This window comes from Ammodytes marinus (genome assembly GCF_949987685.1).
Source record: "Ammodytes marinus genome assembly, chromosome: 12".
NCBI classification, from domain to species: domain Eukaryota; kingdom Metazoa; phylum Chordata; class Actinopteri; order Uranoscopiformes; family Ammodytidae; genus Ammodytes; species Ammodytes marinus.
Genome location: NC_137216.1, coordinates 5306489 through 5332249, shown reverse-complemented (window position 1 = coordinate 5332249; position 25761 = coordinate 5306489). Strand labels below are relative to the sequence as shown.

Genomic DNA, 25761 nt, shown 5'->3' with positions numbered 1-25761 from the left:
ACCCAGAGATTGTTTTTACAAAGTTTTTATATTGTTTATTATTATTATTTATTTATCCTTTATTTAACCAGGTTAGTCTCATTGAGATTAAAATCTCTTTTTCAAGAGAGACCTGGCCAAGATGGACAGCAGAACACAGTTACACATAAAACACAATACAAAATACAAGTTCGATATTAAGTACAGTTGTACAACATAAAAATAAGATTCTTAACTAAAAACATTCACAATTTCCGATGGAGTCCAACTTCAAACTCTTAACAACAGCCTTAAATTTGTTTAGAGTTACTAGGTCCTGAAGCTTAAGCTGCTTCTGCAGGTTATTCCATGACGACGGCGCAAAAAACGTAAAAGCTGTTTTACCCAGCTCTGTACGAGCTTGAGGAACAGTCATGAGCACCATGTCCTGAGACCTTAACGCATGGGGGACACATTTTCTGGACATATACGATGACAAATAACAAGGGAGTTTACCTAAGATCGCCTTGTAAATAAAAACATACAAGTGACTAAGTCGTCTCATAAAAAGAGAAGGCCAGTTTACTCTTGAGTATAGTGTACAGTGATGGGTTAAGGTTCTGCTGTTTGTAGCTCTCATTTAAGAAACATGTGAAGCAGGTGTGTAATAGGGTCAAATTCAATTTACGTAATTTTAGGTACATCAGGAACCAGCTCCCTCTAGATGCAGCAAAACTTTACATGCACTCCATGATCTTTTCACACATCTCATACTGTATTACAAGCTGGTCACAAACTGGAAAAACAACACTTGCTCCACTGCAAACACTTTACAAACAGACACTCAAAGCACTGGACAAAAAGCCACTAAGATATCACCACTGTAACATAATTCAAAGACACAATCTCATGACCTTTGAAAGTTTTGTATTTTTTGCGGATGTATGTTTAGTGTATAAAATAATGAAAGATTTGGCTGCTCCTCCATTAAAGGAGTTTGTGTCACTGCGCACAGACAATAGGGTAACTAGAACGTCTAACAGAGGGGACTGTGTAGTACAGCACAGGTCCACTGAGTTTGGCATGTCTGTATTTTCAGTGAGAGCCACTAAATCTTGGAACTCAATACCAATTGAGATAAGAGAGTGGAACACCTTTGCTGGTTTTAAAAGTAAAATGAAATCATGGCTGAAATCAACCCAAGCATGCACCCATCATCCATAGATTGTTTTCTTAATGTTGTGATGTCCTGTTGTCTTGGTGTCTTACTGTTGTGATGTTGTTGTTGTGGTGTCTTAATGTTGTGATTTTAATGTCGTATTGTGTTATGTTTTACTGTTGTGAAATTGTGTGTTATTGTTTTTATACTTAGGTTTCCCTTTTTGACAGAGATGTATTACTCTGTTTCCTGTCCAGGGACTACAGATGAAAATTAGCTTATAGCTAAATCTGGTACTGCTTATGTGCTGTGCATTGTCCCTGTTAAATAAACAAATAAATAAATAAATAAAGAACCTCAAGGCTCCATGGTATACAGTGTCCAACATATGTAGACAGTGAGCTGATGCATTCATGTACAACAGATCACCATAATCAAGAACCGGCAAGAAGGTAGCTTCGACTAATCGTCGTCTGGCCTCGAGAGAGAAACATGACTTATTCCTAAAGTAAAAACCTAACTTTAGTTTCAGTTTTTTCACCAGGTTTTGTATGTGAGTTTTAAACGAGATGTGGTCATCAATCATAAATCCCAAGTATTTGTAAGTAGTTACAACCTCAATTTCATTACCTTGGGAAGTTAACATTTTCTGATTTAACACAATCTTTCTGGAATTTGAAAATACCATAAGTTTGGTTTCATCAGCATTGAGAACAAGCTTCAGTTGACAAAGCTGAGCCTGCACTTGATCAAAAGCACTTTGCACATAAACAAAAGCCTTACTGAGCGAGGATCTGCATAGAAATGGAAAGCTGCATTTGGGACATTTTGTCCAAGGCTATTAATATACAATGTAAATAATAGCGGTCCCAGAACTGACCCCTGGGGAATTCCCTTACGCACTGAAAGCATCTCTGAAGTAAATCCATCAAACTGAGTAGCCTGAGTTCTGTCAGTGAGATAGTTGACAAACCATCCCACAGTATGATCAGAGAAACCAATCTTAATAAGTTGCTGTATCAGAATGTGATGGTCCACAGTATCAAAATTATGTATAACATTAAGTGATTATGGTACGCTCTAGGCAGCGTATGGTCAAGCAGATAAACACACTGTTTGGTTTGGTTCAATTCTTAGGACTTCTTTCTTTTTTATGGCAAGATGATAAAAACACAATTTTTAAAACTCTTTAATGTAAACATTTGAGTTTTCACTATATCTTCATCTCCATACATAACACAATACTTGTGATGTGAAACTGTCATTGTAGTAGTTTAATGACTTTCCTTTTTGATTCACAGGAGAGCCCTGTGGTTGCCCGGGTGAATACGAGGGACTGACATACATCATTGAAGGAACATGCCTACCACAGCCATTTGAATTTAATAGATATCATGTTGCGACAATAGACGCCGATAAAGCTGACATATGTGTCACCCTTACCCCTCAGCTTAACGTGTCACTTCTTCAAAGGTACTGTACTTAACACCTTTGAAACTGATTTGCCCTGATCACCAGAAGCACTGAGCTTGACATTCACAAAATATATCTGTGTATAGTATTTCATGTGTACCTGAACTCTTCTTTCAATGCAAACCTGCCAAAGAGGCAAAGTGCTAAAACTGATGATAGAAACAACATGAAAAATCATTCAAACAAATGAAAAGGCTTTGTAGAGAGCTCATGAATCTCACAAACTTTGGAAAAAACAGACTTAGTGTGAAAATGTTTAGCTTTGTTATTGCATCTTGAACAGTCTTATCATAAATGACCATCAGTCAAGGAGTATAGCCTATAGTATAAATATAATGTTTTTATTTTACATTATAACACTGTTTTAACTGCATCTTTCGGCCTTTACTCAGAAAAACGGCGTTGGTAGCAGGGTGATGGAAGAAGACACAGTTTGAGGCAGATGAGGAGGTCCCAGGAACAATTATTTTATTTAAACAACAAAACTCATCCTGCAATCAAAACAAAGCCAATACAAAGTTAAAGTGTTTGTAGCCAAAAACGAATGGAGGTACATGCATAAAAGAAAAAGCTATGAAGAGTTCCTGTAAACTAAAATACCTGTCTCTTCCTACATTGTGGTGGCCTTTAACCTGCAAATCTAAGTGAGCTGATTGGTCCTTAGGTCAGTAAGGTCCACCTCTCCTAACTCCTGATTGGTGGACCCTAACTAACTCCGACCTACACTGTTCAGAGGACTTCTGTGTTAATCAATCCCTGGAGGCGATATCTCGTGGGGCACTAAGAAGTCTGATTCAGTAACTTTAGGACAATCCCTTTAGCTAGGGGCCAATAAAGTAGCTGTTCACTGTTAACCAGGCTGTCCTATATTGCCCCCACCAAGGACCATCTACGAGTCTCCCTTTGTGTGCAATTTAAATGATCTACAGATCAGCCTGCTGGCTTCCTCAACTTAAGCAGTTCACATTCCTATCCTGCACACACATATACCCACGAGAGCTGCTCCTGGCTCCCCTTATAGTTAATTATATATGTAATTAAACAATCTCCTGATTATCAGTAATCTTAGAATGTGTCATAACGAAATACACTACACTGGCTTTCAAAAATGGTAAACATTGTAGTTGTTGTTTGTTGACCAAATGCTCTATTTATTTGTTGTACCATAGTCTCACTTGCACTGAAGGCTGTAACCCCATAAAGAAGGACACAGATGCAAAAATCAAAATGACTTGTCCATTAACGTGTCCAGTTGTTGTGTGGAGCATTGAGGATCCAAATGATGAAAAGGACTGGCCAGTAAGTTTAATCAATTCATCCCGTATGTTCTTAAAATGAAAAATAAGATATGGTAAAAAACAATTGACAATTGACTTAATTAATTTGCTTGTTCATTAATTTAAAGAAAGAAACAAAGGACTGCTACAAAAAGGAAAAACAAAGACCACTTACAGAGAAACAAAATGGTGGGACTGAATACACTGTGAGTTATGCCAGTCTTGCACTGGCCAAATCTAACGGTCTGGATGTCACTGTGGTGATAACGTATGGTGCGTATACAATACTTGTAAAGAAATGTTAAACCTGCTATGTACATTGCCAAGGTCTATTTATTATTTTTGGGTTCCAGACTATTATTAATTGGTGCTACTGTTACTGAAAATGCAAAGCTAATGAAGGGTTAATGAAGAGAGAAGTTTTTTTCATGTATTATATGTTCAGTTTACTGAAGGCTAAAAGTTTCATGTATGCACAGAAATGAACTACACACCATTGCAGAACATTTAATATTATTTCAGTTTGAATAAATTCCTTTAGTTGCCGTCGGCTATTTATGTAACCGAGATTATCATAGCTGTTCTTGCACCATCATTTCTTAGAAATAATACATATTACACATTGTTTCTTTCTTCTTTTCATACCAAAGAGATTGGCGTACTTTTGTACCAAAAATACACCATAAAGACATCATCATCTTCAGGGAAACCAGATCCTGACTCTGAAAACCCAGATGGTACTGGTATGACAACAGAAGATGGACAAAGTGAGGAGAAAACAACAACAACAACTGCTGGTGCTGCAATTAACACACCTGGCACAATGACTTCAGCCTCCATACCCTCTACCAACCCTTCTGGTCCTGCATTGACCTCACCCGGCCCAATTAGCTCCACTGCTATCACCACTACCATTGCTGGCCCAGCCACTACCTCAGCAGCGACCACCAGCAATGTTGAGAGCCTCCAGTGTAGCATATCGCCACAGAGTGGAACAATCCTAGATGCTTTCACATTAGCTTGTGATACGAGAATTAATTGCTCCAACTGTCAATATTGTCTCAAGACTCCTGCAGGTAAGTCATCAGGGGGGTATTTCAGGAAGCAGGGTTTACAAACTCCGAGTTTAACCCTGCACCCTGAGGGTTGATGAGCAACTCTGCGTTATTGGTTTCAGAACAGGTGAGCGTTGGGTCAATCAACTCTGAAAGTGTTCACTCTGGGTTGAGCGCGTGCGTAAAAGTCATCGTCAATGGATCGCTGATAACATGATTCACCATGGAAACAGGAGAAACAAATGATTGATCCTCCCACTTATCCACTTCTCAAAAAAAATAAAAAGTAAGCTGGCGCGGCACAGCATTGCTGACTGTTTTATATTCGCTGTATATACTGTGCAGTAAACAGACTGTCGCTTCTTTTAAATGGGGAGTGAAAGACTTTAACGTCAGACAAATTAGGTGACAGTTTCCATTGAAGAGCCTGATTGATTTATTACTAGATCCATGTTCCTCAAGTGATCACAGTTTAAATTATTAAATTATTTCTATATTCATATTATTAGGCTATTTAACGAGGCTCGTCTGTGACTTTGGGATCACACAAGTGAACAGTTATGATCACGTGCAGCCGCAGCGTTACATTTCCACCTGACAGAAATCTGTTCAGTGGCACAGACGTTAGAAAAGTCCTGATATACTTATAATACAAATAGGTTTATTAACCTGAATGTAGAGCATGTTCACGATGTGTATGGTGGTCGCCTATATGAACGACACGAGGGCTGAAAATACTGATCAGATGAATGATCGATCTAACTTAAAATCACCAGGAAATGATAAAAACATCCCGATGGAGATTTCTATGGAGTGATTTTGCTTGCACAGGGACGCGTTGTGAGAGGGACTCTTCTTCAGTCGGAGCTGCAGCGTAAAGTGAAAACAAACTCAGAGTAGGTCAAATCACCTATCCAGCAGGTTAGAGTCATGGCGTATGTTGCCGCAGTAACTGACTCTGGGTTGCGCTGAACCTGCTTCCTGAAACGGAAAACCCAGAGTTTCCACAAACTCAGAGTGAACAAACTCTGAGTTGCCTCAAAACCAGCTTCTTGAAATACCCCCCTGGACTGCCAAATCTTTCTGGGATAGGAATACTGATTTATTTGACTTTTTCATTGCATTTCACCTCTCACATTAGAGTACTCTTCCACAGATGTATAGTTCTAACCTATTGTCTTCTTTGGACATTGTTAGGCGAGCATTTGGGCTGCAGTATGACCAAAGAAATGAAGTTTGTCTTCCTTCCTCTTGGAGACAGCAGTTCCAACTACAACCTGATCGTCATAGGAACTGCCAAAAATAGCAGCTTTGTGGCTAGCACTGTTATAACTACACAGGTTTGTCAGATTTGTTTAATTAAAAAAAGAAATTGGGGAACTAAGAACAAGACATGGAAATGCTCTTATATTTATTTTCACTAGTGTAAGAAAATTAGTCTTTCGTTCTCAGGTGCTGGATTCCCCAGAGGCCTCCTCTTCGGTAGATGGTCTGAATGCTGCAGTGGATGACACTGTGACTCAGCTAAAGGAACAGGGTCAACTGTCAGCAGACAAATTGGCACAAATCTTCAGATCTGTGTCTGATAAACTGAACGTTCAATCTGATAAATCCAAAGAAGCTGATAGGCAAAAGGTAAATACACTCAAAACTAAAAATGGGGTAGACAGTGCATTGGACTGCCAAATGTCATGCAACAAAACAAGTCTGCAGCTTGTGGGTCAGTGGTTAGATCCATCCAAGAAAAGTCACAATTCCACCTGTTGATTTGCATTGGGGAGTGAAACCACACCCCTTGGGCCAGGTTAACAAATGCTTTGGAGGAAAAACAAATGTTGTATCATTTATCTCTTATGATGAGAGAGTAGGCTACTATAAAAATAAAACACAGATTTCTCATTACAAAAATTAGCTGCGTCCACTTCAGATTTCCTTTGATTGGTTTAAAAGATATGGTAGAAATTAGTACCAAACTCAATAATAAGACATCCTAAATGCTCAAATGCTTTTGTCTGTTGAAGCTTCGTGAGAAGATGCTGGGTATAATGATTGACACTGTTAAAGAAGTTCCTCCCAATACTCCAGAAGAAGCTCAGGTGCTAACCAGAGCACTTACTGCTGTCATCAATAAAGGCACTGAACTCAGCTCTTCTGCCCAGGTACTACATGGTGAAACACACACACATTTATAGATTCACATTAAAGGAGAATGAAATAAACCATTCACTGTATACAATAATTATGTGCTGCTTTCCCTCCGGATCACTTGCTTTATGTTGATGAATACATTTGCAGGAAAAGCCTTTTAATGTGTATGTGTAGAGTTATGCTTTTAGAGTTTAGATATCGGAGGTGTGTTATTATGTCCTTCACGATGTAAACAATGGTTACTTCTAGCATAACAGCTCCAAACATTATGTCTGTAATTGTAAGAGTTGATTCCCACCTCCAGGAAGAGACTACGTTACTTCTTGCAAACCTCAGCTCATCACTCCTACACATGGATGTTGAGAAAACCGAAGATAACAAAATAATAGTGCTCCATGCAGCCAGAAACATGGTGAAAGTAGCAAGCGATCTCCTGGTCTATTGCTTCAATGTGAGTGCTTAACCTTAATGGGCCATGCTGATGGGCTTTTACTTTTCCAGGAATGGGTTGGGTGATATAAGTGATATACGTTTATGTGCTGAGCAGTGACTGCACTAAGAGCTGTTATGATGTTTCTTTAACTTGACACCGATTTACTTATAACCTTCCCTCAACGTTACAGTTACTGACTTGTGTTATCATTCACAGAAAAAAATCTCTGATGGCATTCTCCTTATTCTAAGCAATGTAGAGAGTGCAATATTATCATTAAAAGATGCCAATGAGGGACCAACTATCATCCAAGAAGCTCATATTAGTCTAATGGTTAATAGGTAAGTTCCTCTTCAACCACATGCTATGACTTAGCTAGGACAATAGTTAAAAATATGTTTGAGAGTATCATGAGAAGATTAATAATACCATATCGATGTCTGTAGGGTTCATCTATGGCAACAACTAGAAGCCATTTAGCAACACTTAGCATTAAGACACAGGGGAAACAGGGAGCTAGCTAACTCTTTATTATTATATACATGTAGCAAATCTTCCTACTAACACATCTTAAGCACTAATGAAAGCACTTTGAATCTAAAAACAGGGGTTTAAGTTCTGCAGAATTGCTTGACCTGAAACATCAACCTCCTGGAATCAATTACATTGATGAAACCCAGCTAAGAAATAGTCTGACACACCATGTTGCGGTTAGAAATAACCTGTTTAGTAGTGTGCTTTAGGGTTCCTGGTGTTTTTTTTTCTTTTTTCATGTCATATTATTTTAATCTTGTTTGAAATAAACAATGGAAGTGGCCTTTATCAAAAACCAGATTTGTTTTGAACAAACAAGAAAGTGCAGTGAAGAACACTAGCAAACTGAAATTCTTAACAAAAAAGTATAACTGGCTTATAATTACCCACCTAACCTACTAATTTAAATGGGTCTCTTCATATATTTCCCCTCAGAGTGGGACCGGAAAGTTTTCCAACAGGGTCTATACATTTTCCCAACTGCTCCTGTCCCACATTTTCTCTCCCAACACTACCTTCTAACATACTACCTTCAGATGAACCATTGGATATACGAGTAAGTCAGTAAGAGTGCTGATGTGTCAATGTGTTTATTTGCATATGTGTGTCCTTGTCCCTGAATTAAGGATTAGCATAGTCAGCATTTTAAACTAAAATCCATTGTGGGGAGGGGGAAACCTCAACTTCTATATTAGTATACTATTCTAATGTGGTCTTTCGGTTATTTCGATAAAGCCTTTTCTTATCTATTTTTTTAAATTTTGATAAACTTATAATTGTGTTTCTTTAATAAGCCTTACCTACAAATATGAGAATTATATTATTTGCTCCCCAGTACAGTAGGTGGAGTCAGTTACACTCAACTGTAGAGCTGCCAAACACAAACTCAGTAACAGTATAAGCCTATATGAGTCTCATAATTGTCAAACAACAGACTTCCACATAGTCGGGGAAAGCAATAGTGCGAATCCATGACATTGTGCACGGTAATTTAATCCTAGCGCACTATTCTCTGGACTACTCTAGCATTCATCACCAGAGCTGAGAATGTCTGAAAAGCAAATAGAAACAATTGGGCCCCCTCCATTCCTATTACCATAACAGTTAGTTTTGTGGTTTATTCATTTTGAGACGAGATAAAGAAATGACCTATAACTTGAATAATCGAAAGTTAGTGGGCTGCCCTTGTGTGCAGGTTCCAGTGTTCAACAGAAGACAGTGTGCGTGTTGAATCCCATGTTTTTCTCAATTTTCAACGGTGTCATATTTGCTAAAAGGTCTTAACTTTGCTCTTTAAAACACAATAACAGATGCTGCGTTTCGATAATAACCCATTTTCCTGGAAAGAGAGCGGGAACATCAGTGGCCTAATAGGAGCTCTATCCCTCACAACAAAGGATGGCTCCAGAATCCCTGTGGAGAACATGAGTGAAGAAATTGAGGTCAGTGCACCATAGTTCTCCTGCTGAACACGTTTCTTCAAGGAAACACAGTTCGTATTCAACAAGACAATGAACTGTGGGGGCTTGTACTTGAAAGAGCACTCTTTAAAACTATGTATGGTAATGAATAGTGTACATTTATTATGTGAATTCTTATTATTATTATTATTTATTATTATTATTTTTACCAGAGGGTTAATGATTAAAAGGTCTGAACAGTTTCTAAGTTCATGCAGTGGAAATAAACTTTGATAGAGAAAATTATGCTTGAATAACATTAGGAACTTTAAGTACTTTATCTACACTCGTGTTTTTGTGTCCTCGACCGTCATTCACAAGAGTTGCACCCCTGGTGGTTATTGTTTGGTGGCTGTGTGTCTTCATTGATTTTGTGCTGAACAAAACTAAAAGTAAGACAATAAACTGTAACTTATTTACCATGAATTAAAGAACACATACAAACATTTGTAGCGTATTCATTTTTAGAATTTGCAGGGTGATGAAAACATGACAGCCAATTTAGTTGAGGTGTAATTAGTTGAACAACATAGGGAAAAGCTCTCTCCAATGTGCTGTGCATTGTACCTCCTGGCTGCTTGTTGAATAGTTTTTGATTGATGTTGAGGGCGATTGTGTAACACTTGTATGCCAACATGTGATATTTGTATCTATTTTCTGGCATTTTGCCTGGTCTACAGATTCTGTTGCCAAGGCCTGTTGGAGAGCAGGTGAACACCTCTGTTATGGACCTGGGGAACTTCAGCACAACAGTCATAGACATTCCTTCAGCTAATACTACGCTGGTGATTAAGGTGGAATAAGATTATTTTCTCTCAACTTCTGCAACATGTGGTGATTTGTTTTTTATTTTTTTTGCATTACCTTTGGCCTACATTGACACTTACTATATCTTGCTAGACTTTTAAAAGTTCAGCCACTACAAGTCTTTTCAGTATAACTTCTTCAACTTTAATTATATGTTTGCTAGTTGTGCTACTTTTTCTTTAATCTTGACGATAAAACATAGATGTATGTATTTTAAAAATACATACATCTATCTAGAGCAGGGGTGTCAAACTCATTTTCACAAAGGGCCGAATTACGACATGATAATCACACGAAGGGCCAGACATGTCGCTTACTGACATGCCTTCTTTTTATTCCAAAAATCAAACAACATTTCTAGGTATATAACCTGCGTACATACGGGGCATAGGCTAGGTTTCGTTTACATATTTTGGGGGACAAATTATAGGTGGGGGGTATGGGGGTGCTCCCCCAGAAATGTTTGTGCGACAAACACTTAATTTCCTGTATTCTGGTAGATGTTTCTGTTTTCTGTGCCTTTTCTGCATCAATTTATGGTAGAAATGTCTTTATTTTTGTAAAGGAAAAGACAACATTCAGGTTCCTGGTGAAACAATTCTAAAGGACTATAATGCAGTAAGGCTCTCAGGCATCCTGGATTGGGCCACAATATGTTTTCTCTTGGATTTTTCAAAACCTTCTGCACTTTCAAAACATATCCCTTTTTTTTTTTTTTTTTTTTTTTTTTTTTTTTTTATATGAATCATGACCCAGCACCAGTGTTAACTATTTATGACAATTTACATTGGTAATGAAATGCAAAGCCACCATTGGAAATGAAAGGGGTGGGCTATCAGCGGCTATCTAACGTTAGCTAGTGAGCTATATTGTAACTTGAGGCAAAAGTTAGAAACCAGATAATGTTAGCATTCATCCTTAGATAGTTGACACAATCAATCATCCTATTAGCATGCTATTTAGCCACATAGATTGGCCTATTTACAGCCATTACAAAACTGACATCTTTTCTTCAATGCAAGTTCATCAATTCATGGCTTAATAAAATCCTGAGCTGTGGAACTTTCAGCAGACATTCCTAGTGGTAAGCTGTGCGAGTGTCCTAACGGTTGGGAGTGTGTGCGACGTGCGGATATGGCACAGGCTCCGCATGAGAGAAAAAAATAAATAAAAAAATTATATTTTTATTTATTTATTTTTTCCCGCGGGCCGAATTTAATGGAATTGCCGAATTGGTTCGCGTGCCAGATTAAATATTGGAACGGGCCAGATTTGGCCCGCGGGCCAGAGTTTGACACCCCTGATCTAGAGTATAATCATTATACTATTCTAGGTTCTTAAATAAAGGTTGTTGTTATTGCTTTTCTGGATTCATTAACTTTTGTAATGAGAGATTTGCTGCAATGTGAACTGTACCATACATTTAAAAGATGGTGCCCTCAAAGGATCCTTTACCCTTCAAACTGCTCCTTGGTTATATGGACTACCCCACTGAAACAAATCATGTCGCCATGACAGAGATGCCTCAACAGGGGACAACGCAAGGTAATAAAGCGCTTTGCTAGCGGTGGAGACAGTATGTTTTGAACTCAAATGCCATTTAAATTAGATTTTTGAAATGTTTAAGACATTTAAGTGCTGTGTTTGTGTGTGTGTGTGTGTGTGTGTGCGCGTGCGTGTGTGCATGCGTGAACATGTGTGTGTATGTGCTTTATACAGAGGAGAGATACACTTGGCTACTTGATCCTGATAATTTAAAGGGAAGCACTGGAGCTCACTATCTTGTAGTGAGGCCCATAGTGGGACCAGGTATAAAGTCCATAAATGCCAGTTTATCTATCACCTCCATTGCTACAGCGTGCACATTTTGGGATGAAGCAACATTGGATTGGAGCAATTTGGGATGCAGGGTAAGTGCGGTCAATTAATCTACCTGTTGTGTGTAACATGTTGCCGGGACTACAGTAACATTACATGTTGTCATCCAAGGTTGGTGTTGGAACCACACATTTAGTCACCCAGTGCCTCTGCAACCACCTCACCTTCTTTGGGAGTTCTTTCTTTGTCACTCCCAACCTTGTCGACCCGTCACGCACTGCCGAGTTGTTTGGGAGTTTTGCGGAGAATCCAGTGGTTGTGTGCTTCGTGGGGGCACTCTTTGTGGCCTATTTCTTGGCACTCGTGTGGGCAAGACGAAAAGACACTCGAGACACGACCAAGGTATGTTATATCTCGAGGACCAGAGTATAATTAAGAGCTAAAGTAATATTACCAGTTTCCCAGTTACAGAAGGTATGTTTAGAGAAATAGGCTTTATGTTGATGGTATGGTTTTCAGGTGAAGGTGACTGTGCTGGAGGACAACGATCCCATGGATGAGTACCGTTACCTTTTGGCTGTGAGCACTGGGCATCGTAGAGGAGCTGCCACTTCCTCCCAGGTAGACAGTGTCTACGGAAAGTACTCACAGCGCTTCACTTGTTCCACATTGCGTTATGTTACAGCCTTGAATAACACTGGATTAAATTCATTTTCTTCCTCAAATTCAGCACATACCGTAATTTTCGGACTATAAGCCGCAACTTTTTCCCCATTTTTCGACCCTGTTATTACACAGCACAGTATATATGTTCTGTAGCTACTAGGGATGGGCGTTAGTAATCGAGTACTCCTCGTTTCAAATGAACTCGATTGGTGGATGAGGAAAATCATTTTTTGTTTTTTTTAGTGTCTGTAGCCTTTAGGCCAGCGGGCCGCGCCCGCCCCTATTTTAAAATGTTATATACGTGTACAAAACGGATAAAATAAAGTTTAACAAAATTAAATATTTTGATGCAAGTGCAATAAACTGAGCGTTGTGTCAAACAGCAACTGCAAATAACTGCCACCTCCGTGCCACCGTCTGTGTTCTCCACGGCACCGCGTAGCTGAACACGGTCTCTCCTTTCTTCTCTAGAACATTTTCAGGAATAACTGTCCAATTATTTCAAAGCAGATGATAAAATTACGTTTATAAAAAGGGGAGATGACACCTGTTACTCTCAGTTAGTAATGAGTAGGCTAGACTCCAGGTGAGCATGCAAGGTGCTCTCCGCTTGGAAATAAAAGTAAAGAAGAAGCAAGGCTTACTTCAGGCACATTCGCTCCGAGCCAACAACAGTTAAGAAGCCTTCATTGTCAATAGGGAATATGGGGATAAGATTCAAAAACCGACCGGTGTAAAGTTCCGTTAATGAGGAATTAGTCGTAATTATTCACGGACACGGAGTGAGCATTACGCGGTGGTTGGATATACAACTATCTGCTTTGGTGAGTTATTTATATGTATTTAAATTGTAGGACAATCATTTTATATTATTTGCTGCCCTTCTTATTTTAAATGGTGACTTAGACTTATTTTTTTTGTTACAACTACAGCCCATGCTTTTTTTCTCTTTTTTTCTCCCCATCGCAGACCTACTCAATCGGTTTAAATTGTGGCCCGTCTATTTAATTACTTTCAGTGAGGAAAATGTGTTTTAAACTTGTGGGAAAAAATCCTTAATATCATATGGCAACTGTGACTGTTTGACAATAAGCAATGAGCACTTTATTGCGGTGAACCGTTATTCTGCAGACAGATGCGTTGCGTTCTAAAAATAGAAAAAAGTTGAACGAGGAATCGATTGATCCTCGAGGAATGCAAGCGATCACACAAGTAGTGAAAACACTCGTGCCCATCCCTAGTAGCTACTATTGCTCTAAATGGTAACACTTGAATACGTTATTCAAATATGCAACTTGTTTGTTGAAAATGTTAATAAATGGGAGCTTCCTCAAGCAGCCATCTCTTTCCCGACAATCCCCTCTGTGCACGAACTCTTAGGTAATTAAACATTATAACACCTGCGGCTTATAGTCCAGTGCGGCTTATAGTGCGGTGTGGTGTAAATTGTGCGGTTGGAGAGAATACCATGGGGTAAATTGTGCCATTGCTATATATCTCATAAACTGTAATGCATGACGAATCCATTACACAATCATTTAAAGCTCACATATTATGCACTTTGCTGTCAATTTTATATGGTCTAAGTAGTCCCTAATACTTATTTTTTTAGATGTTTGCTGAAAAACCCGTTCAGATCATTTATAGTAGCAAGCCTCTATACCCTGATTGTCCTCTGGTCTCAGGATTGACCTATATTTGTGTGATCTGGCTGGCCCCTCCCACCTCTCTGCCGGGCTTTCTTTATATGTCCATGGGGCTCTCCCACCGCCTCTGCCGTGCTCTCGCGATACTAGAGAGACACTGCGTGACTGCGAACACAGTGTTTACCCGGCTGGAGCTAAGCCATACTTTGAGAACAGTTTGACATGACCTGACATGATTAAAACCAGTGAAAACAGTAGCTTCAAAGTTTGATTTCTACAGGAATATCTTCCCATCCTTTGTCATGTTGAAAACGAGTCATGTTCAGACTGCTGTGGGGAATATAAACAGCGTGTTATGAGCAAAACTTGAATGAAGCTACATGGGCGCTAACGCTAAAAATAAGACGATAAAATAAACTAAAAATACCACACAAATCAGTGAAAAAAATATCTTCAAAGTTGACTTCCACACTATTAAGTTCCAATCCTGTGTCCTGTTAAAAACAAGGCATTTCCAGACTGGTGTGGGTAATAGAATTATGTTTTTATGAGCAAAAGCTGAATGCTTGTCTCGAAGCTAGCTCGGAAGCTACCGGCTAAAAATACCAAACAAATCAGTGAAAAAGCTGAATGCTTGTCCCAAAGCTAAATAGCTATACACCAGTCAGGCAAAAATACCAATAAAAACATTTATTTCAGTTTCACTGTTTGAAAAAACCCACAAGTAGCTTCCTATCCGTTGTGTTATTAAAAACGAGGCATAGACTGCTGTGGTTAAGATAAATTAGTGGAGTATGAGCAAAAGCATTCTGTGTTGGTGTATGTAACATTCAGGCTGTAGGCTACTATGGGCATCTTGTCGCTTAGCGGGGAAAGCAACATGGCTGTCACTCGGGAAAATTTTCCATCGGATCTCGGGGCCGTGGACCAATAAGAAATGGGGGGGGGGGGGGGGGTTATCATAGACTACTGCTAATGTGGGGGGGAAGCATGCACATATAAAGAAAATATGGGGATGTGGCTGTGCAGTTTATGACGTCATAAACCGCGAGAATTCTGAACAGAGTATATTGGGGGGAGGGGTGGGGGTTTCAGAAAGGGGGAGAGTGAGAAAAGGAGATTGTTGTCTTTTTTGATATGTTGGCAGTCTTTAGGCACACCGTGGACCCATGGATATGTTGGAACACATTTGAAAAGTGTATTTAGCATAATATGTGACCTTAAAGGTGTATTTAAAGTAAATAAAGTAAATAGTTGACAAAGATTGAAGGACAATTTTCTTAAACAAGGCCTAGCAGATCTAATGGTTTTACCTGCAAAGCTCACAATGACAAAGTCACCATCATCTTCTTTCTGGCCATCTGAACTCTCATCAGTGGTGTCGTTAAGTGGAATTGAGATGTCACTCTCTTCTGAGCTACTGTAGACAATCACTTTCTTTTGGTGACCAGCGTATACAGCCATGCCACTGGCACAACTCTCAGAAATGTACTTTGCACTAGTTGCTCCGTGCTTGTGGAACCAACTGCCACCTGACAAATGTGATTCCCCTACATGTCTGCCTTGTACTCCTCCCCATTAACTATCTTACCTCTGCACTACTATCTGTGTTTATGTGGATGTATGGGCTTTACGTGTTTTATTTTGGTTATTGTTATTTTACCTTCATTGTTTACCTACTGAATGCACTATGTACAGCACTTTGGACAGTGCAAACTGTTATAAATGTGCTTTTATAAATACATTTTACTTACTTACTTACTTACTTATAACTCACCTAGGCCCTTTGGCACAAATCACCCCAACCCCAGAATTTTGGATAATAAGCATGATGCAGCAATTTAGGGCTGACATCGTGCTAACTGTATAGACTCAAAATGTAGCATACCAAAGCACTAAAACATGTGTCAAATGTTTTCAAACGTGTCTATAATTGTTCAGACGCAATAATCAAAAAACCTTAATCATGGAAATTTTACTTTGAAAGGCAAAACACAGTTTTTTGAGCTTAAATGTGCTTATATCTTATTCCTTGTGTCTCCCTTCTTTACAGGATGAGTCAAATGGATGGCTCTTCTTAAATATGTGGTCACATTTCCAATTTCTTCCACGGTTTTCTAGAAACAAAGGGTGGCACAACTTCCAAAATGCACAACTTAGGCCACTCTCCCCTATATATATATATATATATATAGGGGAGAGTGGCCTAAGTTGTGCATTTATATATATATATATATATATATATATATATATATATATATATATATATATATATATATATATATATATATATATATATATATATATATACTGTATATATATTTTAATACATTTGTAAAAATCTCAAACAAACTATTTTGAAGTTGCCATTATGGGGTATTATGCGTGGAATTTTTATTTATTTAAAAGCGTTATTCCAGACGTAACGAAATGTGGAAAAAGTGAAGCACTGTGAATACTTTCCGTATGCTCTGTATGTGTTGATATCAATCAGATATACTCATGGCAAATAGTTAGATAATCAAGCAATAAGCATACGTGATCATAAATCGTACGTAAATTCACAGTATTGAACATATCTCTTAAGTAGGAGGTTAAGGTTGGTGGAGTTGTCTGCACAGTTCAACACAGTCTGTTGAACTACGCTGATGACATTTTGTTTGAATAAACAAGTTATTATTTTTTTATATACAGTCATATGAAAAAGTTTGGGAACCCCTCTCAGCCGGCATTATAATTGACTCTGCTTTCACAAATAAAATATAAAAGTGGTATGTCTTTAATTTACTAGGAACAGCTAAGTACTGGGATGTTTTCCAAACAAAGATTTTTTGAAAAGCAGTATTTGGTTGTATGAAATAAAATAAAATGTGAAAAACTGGCTGTGCAAAAATATAGGAACCCTTGTGGTTTTGTTGATTTTAATGCCTGTAACAGCATGTAAAACTGATGACTTTAAACACAAAGTTGGTTGGATTATGTTGTTAAGCCTTGAACCTCATAGAAATGTCTGTTTAATCATGAGAAAATGTATTTTAGGTGCCTAAATGCAAGTTGCACTTCTCTTTGACTCTCTGCTGAAGTGAGACAGAATGGGATCATCAAAACAGCTCCCAAAAGATCTTAAAAACAAAGATTGTTCATTGTCATGGTTTAGGGGAAGGCTACAAGAAGCTTTCCCAAAGGTTTCAATTGTCAATTTCGACTGTAGGGAACGTTGTCAGGAAATGGAAGGACACAGGCATAGTGGCAGTTAAACCCAGGCATGGCAGACCAAGAAAAAAACAGGAGCGGCATAGGTGGAGGATTGTGAGAATGGTTGCACACAACCCACAGATCACCTCCAAAGACCTGCAAGAACATCTGGCTGCAGATTGTGTATCTGTACATCGTTCAACAATTCAGCGCAATTTGCACCAAAACATCTGCTTTTCATCAAGACCAAATAACTTAATTTTTGTCTCATCAGTCCAAAGCATTTTCTTCCAATATGAATCTGGATTGTCTAAATGAGCTTTCGCATACTCCATGCAACTGTATCTGTGGCGTGGGCGCAGAAAGGGCTTCCTTCTCATCACCCGGCCATACAGATGTTTTGGTGCAAATTGCACTGAATTGTAGAACCATGTACAGATACACAATCTGCAGCCAGATGTTCTTGCAGGTCTTTGGAGGTGATCTTTGGGTTGTGTGCAACCATTCTCACAATCCGCCGCATATGCCGCTCTTGTACTTTTCTTGGTCTGCTAGACCTGGGTTTAACTGCAACTGTGCCTGTGTCCTTCCATTCCCTGACAACGTTCCTTACAGTAGAAATTGACAATTGAAACCTTTGGGAAAGCTTCTTGGAGCCTTCCCCTAAACCATGACAATGAATAATCTTTGTTTTTAAGATCTTTTGGGAGCTGTCTTGATGATCGCATTCTGTCTCACTTCTGCAGAGAGTCAAAGAGAAGTGGAACTTGCATTTAGGCACCTAAAATACCTTTTATCATGATTAAACAGACCTTTATATGAGGTTCAAGGCTTAACAACATAATCCAACCAATTTTGTGTTTAAAGTCCTCAGTTTTACATGCTGTTACATGCATTAAAATCAGCAAGACCACAGGGGTTCCCATATTTTTGCACAGCCAGTTTTTCACATTTTATTTAATTTCATAAAACTAAATACTGCTTTTCAAAAAATCTTTGTTTGGAAAACATCCCAGTACTTAGTTGTTCCTGGTAAATTAAAGACATACCACTTTTATCTTTTTTGTGTGAAAGCAGAGTCAATTATAATGCCGGCTGAGAGGGGTTCCCAAACTTTTTCATATGACTGTAACTCGTTAACTCTACCATTTCTATTGTATTTGCACTAGATTGCCAAAGGTGTCTGATCTTAATGTATTTTAGTTTTGGACTTTTCAGTTTTAACATACAGGGTAACTCAACTGTTATAGGTGATAGTAACTCTGCTGGGTGAGGATGGGAACAGCGAACCACATCACCTAACCGATCCTAAGAAATGTGCGTTTGAGAGAGGGGCGGTGGATATGTTTCTGCTAACTACACCCTTCTCCCTGGGAGACCTTCAGAGCATCCGACTTTGGCATAACAACTCAGGAAGTCATCCTGCCTGGTAAGCTAATTAATTACAGAAATGTCAAAAATCATTCTCAAAAAGTTTGTAATTTATTCCTATCTCATAGGAAGCTATAATCATAATGTTACAGAAGTGATGAGATTTTATTTATGACCTGGAGTCCTGGGAACATGGAACATAATGTGAGCAGAGTGCATCACGGCTAATAATTATCCCGACCTCACAGAAGATTACTTGCTCTTCCTTTCAAGAGAACACATTTAATTAGTAAGAACTCTTTCAGGTAGCCATAGAGACAGGGCTGTACAGTGCGACAGTTTTGATCGCATTTGCTACTGAAATTGATCACGTGCGATGAAGAATACAATTCCACTCGCACGAGTGCGACAGCTTGCTAATGAGCAGATGCTGTCCGTCTGAGACACAGAGGAGAGATGCACAACACTGCTTAGAGGGACATTAACACTCTCCACATTCGGGTAAATGTAGTCTTAGGCAAGTAAGTTATTGAGTCCACCCTCCATTTTGGCTGGTGAAAGATGTGTGCTCGGGACCTGTGCTTGTGCGGCGATTAATACACTTCACCAACGGTAATAACCGGAAGGAGACGGCACACAGTTAAGTTAGCGCGTGTGCAAACAGAACATTTCCTGTGCGCCTTCACATTAAAAGCCTGTTACTAGCCAAACGTGAGTTGACTTTTATTTTGAAGCCGGTAAGAACAAGAAGTTAGCGCTTCACAGCCCTGCAGTGCGCTAGCTTGAAAATCAACTGCTTCAGCTGCAGAGAGCAGTCAACAGTATATATACAGAAAATATATAGATATTAATTTTATGGGGAGAAATAATTCTGAATCAGCAAAAAATTACAATTTGCAGGTTAGATTTTCTTGTCTAAATTGCAATCAGTGCACCCCTATTAATTTTTCTACAATTATTACTGCACACACTAGGATATGATATTAATTGAGAATTTCAAATGAGACCAAGATGACAGGCTAAAAGGTAATTAGAGCGAAATGCATGGGTTAAGCAAGTTTTCGATCATACTTTGTGTGCTACTGAATTTATTTTTGTGCTACTGATTTTTTTTGCTTGCTGGCACCAGTGCAACCACCTAAAAAAATAAGCGTACAGCCCTGCATAGAGAGCTTCTTCAAGGTTTTTTTAGCAAACCATTTGGACATTTGTTTTTTTCAGCCTGTCAACTGTGGTATACCGCATAACTATGAACTTTTTTCAGGTATGTAGGCAGTGTCATGGTGCAGGATTTACTGACCAAGCAGAAATGGCATTTTCTATGTAACTCTTGGCTGGCCATATACATGGGTGATTGTGTCCTCGACAAGGTTGTCCCTGTTTCGACAGAGATGGATTTGAAGAGTTTCAGGTAAGCTAAAAGCATTGAGGTGCGGCGCAAAACAATTCTACACAAAAGCACAGTGTTGAAGTCTAAAAGCTGAGTGGGGACAGATTAAATGCAAATAACATGCAACAGCTGGTTGGGATTTAACCGTTTTTTCCGCCAGCTCTGTTTTTTGAAATATCACAATGGAGGCTTTTCAATGGACTCCCATTTCCATTGTAACAAGGCAAGTTACAACTCCAAAAACCTAGCGACACTTGGTGCATTTTGTTTCATGAGAAAAGAGAAGAGAATGAAATGGAGACAAGTAAAGACATATCTACAGAAATACTTAGAACAAAAAGCCTTAACCCAGGCTGACCTGAATGTTCTTTGTTTTAATCTTAGTTATTTTTTAAGTTTTTGCCAAGGAAAGAAATCTGTTGATAAAAACAAAAAACTGTAAAAGAGCTTATGTAAACCTTCGATGTAAATGTATTTTGCCCCTTGCCAGATTTTCAAAGTGCATCCTAAAATTTTAATTGAAACATGTCATAGGAAAATACAAACCATGCAATATAATCCTAAACTATTGTACAGTATGTTGACTTTTTTTTATCTCTACAGGCAGATTTATAGGTACTTTGGATCCAGCTAAATTTAAGATGAACTGAATTGAAATAAAAATATATCATAAAAAACTGTTACTTACCTCTAATCCATGTAGATCCTCTAAATATTTTGCCTACGCAATGATACTTGGGATATATTGCCGCTTCTTTTGACACCTTTGGATAGTATCAACTGCAGAGCAATGGCGAGGTTTAGCAGCAATTCAAATATAGTCAAAATGTGATGCTAATCCATGACTAATTGTCATTACATGAAGCCATACAATGTGTTTCACAGTCTTAACAGTAGCTCCCAACACCCACATCTACATTTTTAATCATTAATAATTTTTAATCTTCATATGAATTGCATATATATATATATATGTGCAGAATGATCCGCCCCGTGCATCCCACCCGCTCTACACTACAGTCACTCTTACGCTGTGGCTGACCCAGGATCAGTAGCTGCGCACAGCCAAACATAGCAGCACGCTAGTCTATGTTTTAAACTACTAACCACAGACCTATAACTGCTGCTAACGGCCACGTCTGTGTCGGTCTGTGTCGTGGGCGGCAGTTGCTCTCGGAAGCAACAGGAGAAACATTCTGCTCTGTTCACGGGAGGAAACAAACGTCAGTGCCACACTGTATTTCGTTGTGTATTACAATGACAATAAAATCCTTGAATCTTGAATTAATTAATTACACTTGTTTGTATTCTTTTTCCCAGTAATTTGTTCATGATAAAGACCATAAGAGATTTCAATGACGGACACCTGTGGTACTCTGTGATCAGTCGCCCTCCGGGCAGCACTTTCACTTGTGTTCAGAGAGTGTCCTGCTGTTTCTCCCTGCTGCTCTGTACCATGCTGACCAGCATCATGTTTTTTGGCATCCCATCAGATCCCTCTGAGCAGACAATGGACCTGGGTAACACAAGTCCCTTACAGTTCAATTTTACAGACATTTTCTGCTTCCTGTAATCGGAACGTTGTTGTCTAGCTCTATCACCTAGTTAAGTCACTGTTCTTTGCCATCCATCTTTATCTAACCATAATGCTGTTGCCCTATTATATTGGAAGATCAGGAACCGCATTTTATGACTAAATATCCATGCAAACTTTATTAAATTGCTCTCTCTCTCTCTGTTTTCAGGTCACTTTGAGTTTACCTGGCAGCAGTTCATGGTTGGAGTGCAGAGTTCCCTCATCATGTTTCCCGTGAACATCCTTATCGTGAGCGTCTTCAGAAATACTCGTCCACGGGAGACGTCTTGTTGCAATGGCAAAAAAAAAGAAAAAGATAAACCTGAACAGATGTCTTTCCCACAAACAGTCACCACCAACATTAACACCAATGTCACTTTAGAGAGTGTCATCAAGGTACGGTGAACTTCATGTGCTACGTAGCTATTGCAATTTTTTTGTATCCGAATACTTCATCCAAATTATGTGATCAACTTTTTATGGACTATGATGATCCATGCACATTTTTAAAAATAGTGATGGATTTATAAACGATTAAACATTCATATACCGTAGTATTTTCCTTTTCATACATTGTCTGATGTATCTAATTACTTTAATCAACTCTATGTATTTGGACATTTTTGTAATATCTCTCAGGATATTACAAGAATAGCACATTCACTGTCTAAGTCAGGGAAAAGCAACGTACCGTGCAAGGGGTCTGAGTTTGGGCCCAGACAGCAAGACGATATCAATGGTGTCCTTTCTGTGGTGGAGAACTTCATCAAACAGAGCAACAAAACCAGTGACACAACCCAATCCAACCTCCTTTATCCTCCGCTACCACCAGGTATTTATTTAGCTGCTGTGGATACGGACTATCGAAGCGAATGTGTGTTTATCAGTGTGATAAAACGTGTTATATCAGAGTGAGTACTCCAATGGTATGGGGTGAGGAGGATGCTATAGAGCTGAAGACATATCGTATACCCTTTTCAAGCACTGCTGAATTCGGCTCTAAACTATTTCTATCAATAGTACTTTTAAAGGAACTTGATACAGAGGGTTTCAGTAGTGTAAAAACTTTTTTGCGCATTAGAGGATTTTTTTATAATTATTTTAGCATTTCCATCACTCTTTTCTGATGTAATACTTCAAAATGCGCATACAATCAGGCTGATGGAAACCCGCTGTTCATCTTTAGAATTTACAACAATATATTAAAAAAAATTATCTTAAATGTCATATCTTTGACCGGGTGTCAAAAGAACATCCCTTCAGACATCCAGCATGTGCTTAAACCAATATCACCAATATCAAGGTCGACAAAGTCCAACCAGAAGGCATGAATTATTTATGTTTTAACATTTCTAGAGGGCAGCACGGCTCCTGGGTCAACAGTGGAAGGAATTCAAAAGAAGAGTAACAAAACCCAATATCTATATCAGCAACTGTGTCGCATTGACAAAAAGCTCGGTCTACTGGGAACATCCGACTTCCCCTCGGCACACAGCTACAGCCAAGCTCTGCTGCAAGTCCAGGGCATGAAGGGCATCCTCGAAGACCAACTCTTCAAATTCAGCTCCGTCAACCAGGCTGACCTTACCCAGAATAAGTACACACGTCAATCATTTAAAGCCCCCTGTAAACTATGTAATTTCGGGGAGTTAGTTGCATGAAAGTAAGCATCTGAAAAGAGTTAGGCAAAGATATTGTAAGTTTGATAAACTTTACAGAAATTTGCTTCAGATGATGCTCTGGTTCTTCTAACACAATCCAGTAATGTCAGAATGCATAAAAATAATGACTGTTGTCGTGGAGACTGTTTGCTACGGCCACGCCCACACAGTCTACGTGATAAAATAACTGGTTTTATAATATTATGATGATGTATTTTTTTTTTTTACTATTTTAGACCGGGTTCCCTTGAGGCTTTAAAAGACCTCTCTTGTGGTTTTGCATGTGCTAGCCCATTATACTGTATACAGTCTGTGAATATTTAGTTTTACTTTACAGAGCATTGCAGAACTTTGATATTCTTTGGAGTGAAGAATCACTGTGTGTGAATATAGCCTCTATAAAGCTGAATTTAGCTATACACTGTATAGGAATATTTTTGATATATGGAAGGCAGTAATTGCACTACAAAATAGTGTTGTATTTGAATGAATTGTATTATTCCACTGCTTTCGTTTGCAGGTTGGGTCCTGTAGACAGCAGTGATGGCAATAGTAATCAGAAGAAGAGGACGTGCTGTCATGGAGGGCTACCCTGGTGGTTCATATTTGTCGGCTGGCTGCTAGTAGTCGCCACCAGTGTTGTGTGTGGATATTTCACCATGATTTATGGGTTGAAATTTGGGAAGGAACGCTCTGTAAGCTGGTTGGTATCTATGATCATCTCCTTTTTTCAGAGTGTCCTCATCATTCAGCCTTTGAAGGTAATTGTATATGTGTCAGGAGGTGTGTTGTTCTTTTCTTCTTTTGCTGCAGAGATCATTGTTTGTCTGACATCTCATATGATTAAACATTTTTACCACAGGTGCTATGTATTGCAGTCTTCTTTGCGCTTGTAATAAAGAAAGTAGATGAGGATGATTTTCCAAATGTTCTGATGGTGGCACAAGATAGAATTCTAGGTAAAAAAAATAAATGTTTGGTCACCAATTTAGAATTCTTAATCATGATCATAAATGTTCAGGTCTTACAAAAAACAAATAACTCTTCACCCACAGGTAAGGACCAACGGATGTTCCCACGGGATGACAGCCTCTATGAGCCTCCTGCTCCTGCAGACATTGAGAAGATGAGAAGAAACAAGATCATGGATCAGAAAGCCTTTGCCCTACTGAGGGAGATTTTGAGTAAGTTGAAACACATATTAGTGTTTTTGTTTTTCTGGGGATATTTTAGAAGGGAGGATTACTATGTTCACATCGACCACAATTGATGCAATTTTGTTCTATGGAGAGATTTCTTTGAAAGATTCTTCTGACACCAACTGAAACATGGCTTATTCACAGACATTTACTTCTCGCTTATCCTCGTGTAAATGTTCTATGGAAATAAGTCAAAGCTAAAGAAAATAATAAAATGAAGGATGCCTGAAATCCAATTTGATGCTTGGTTTCAGGGTTCTTTGACTTTGTTTGGGTTTTGCTTTATCGTCATCAAAATATTTGAACTTTTTCTATTGTGTGCTTCACATGGGTTGTTCTGTGGTTGTTACCACCGCAGTTGTCTCTTTAAATCAAAATTGCTTAAACTGAACCCACTGTTATGGAAACTAATGTCAAGTTGTACTTGGCCCGCCCACCTTCCTTCTAACCTGCATTCTTTTGTACATTTGTCATTATCAATCACTTAAGGCATAATAAAGGCCACCTTTCACCATAAGTGTTGCTTAAATTTCAAGTAACTCATGCCCATTTGTTGCAGCGTACATGGGGTACATGTGGATGCTGCTGTTGGTGGCATACGGCCAGAGAGATCCCAATGCTTTTCTGCTGAACCGTCACATTCGGGATAGCTTCAGTGGAGGGATCTCAGACAGCATGAGTCTTGGGGATGTCTTCACTTGGGCCAACACATCTCTACTGAGTAAACTTTTTGGAGAATATCCAGGTAAAAATGTATTCCACGTAATTACTTTCCAAGCCTAATATATATGCATTGGCCACAGCAAAGGAATGTAACATGCTTGGATGTTTACAAGTACATTGATAGAATATCAGTTTTGTTTATTGTTTGTCAGAACGGAGGGAGCTTCCTCAGCAACTTAAAATGGAAATACTCAAGGTTTTCTCCACCCTTA

The 25761-nt window shown here is 38.8% G+C and overlaps 1 protein-coding gene across 1 annotated transcript in view; it reads left to right on the top strand.

Annotated features, from left to right (window-relative positions):
* Window positions 1-25761, top strand: part of LOC307258448 (polycystin-1-like protein 2) — a gene marked incomplete at both ends in the record, with an annotated part of 57539 nt that overhangs the window by 11159 nt on the left and 20619 nt on the right. The window contains 22 exons of the mRNA XM_080037977.1: window positions 4572-4943; window positions 6120-6262; window positions 6375-6557; window positions 6944-7081; window positions 7375-7521; window positions 7720-7844; window positions 8473-8593; window positions 9348-9479; window positions 10178-10291; window positions 11735-11849; window positions 12024-12214; window positions 12294-12524; window positions 12642-12743; window positions 18880-19058; window positions 20265-20411; window positions 21711-21910; window positions 22136-22362; window positions 22606-22798; window positions 23323-23563; window positions 24148-24388; window positions 24490-24811; window positions 25386-25571. Coding sequence (XP_079894103.1) covers window positions 4572-4943; window positions 6120-6262; window positions 6375-6557; window positions 6944-7081; window positions 7375-7521; window positions 7720-7844; window positions 8473-8593; window positions 9348-9479; window positions 10178-10291; window positions 11735-11849; window positions 12024-12214; window positions 12294-12524; window positions 12642-12743; window positions 18880-19058; window positions 20265-20411; window positions 21711-21910; window positions 22136-22362; window positions 22606-22798; window positions 23323-23563; window positions 24148-24388; window positions 24490-24811; window positions 25386-25571 — 4050 coding nt within the window. The remainder of the gene's footprint in view (window positions 1-4571; window positions 4944-6119; window positions 6263-6374; window positions 6558-6943; window positions 7082-7374; window positions 7522-7719; window positions 7845-8472; window positions 8594-9347; window positions 9480-10177; window positions 10292-11734; window positions 11850-12023; window positions 12215-12293; window positions 12525-12641; window positions 12744-18879; window positions 19059-20264; window positions 20412-21710; window positions 21911-22135; window positions 22363-22605; window positions 22799-23322; window positions 23564-24147; window positions 24389-24489; window positions 24812-25385; window positions 25572-25761) is intronic.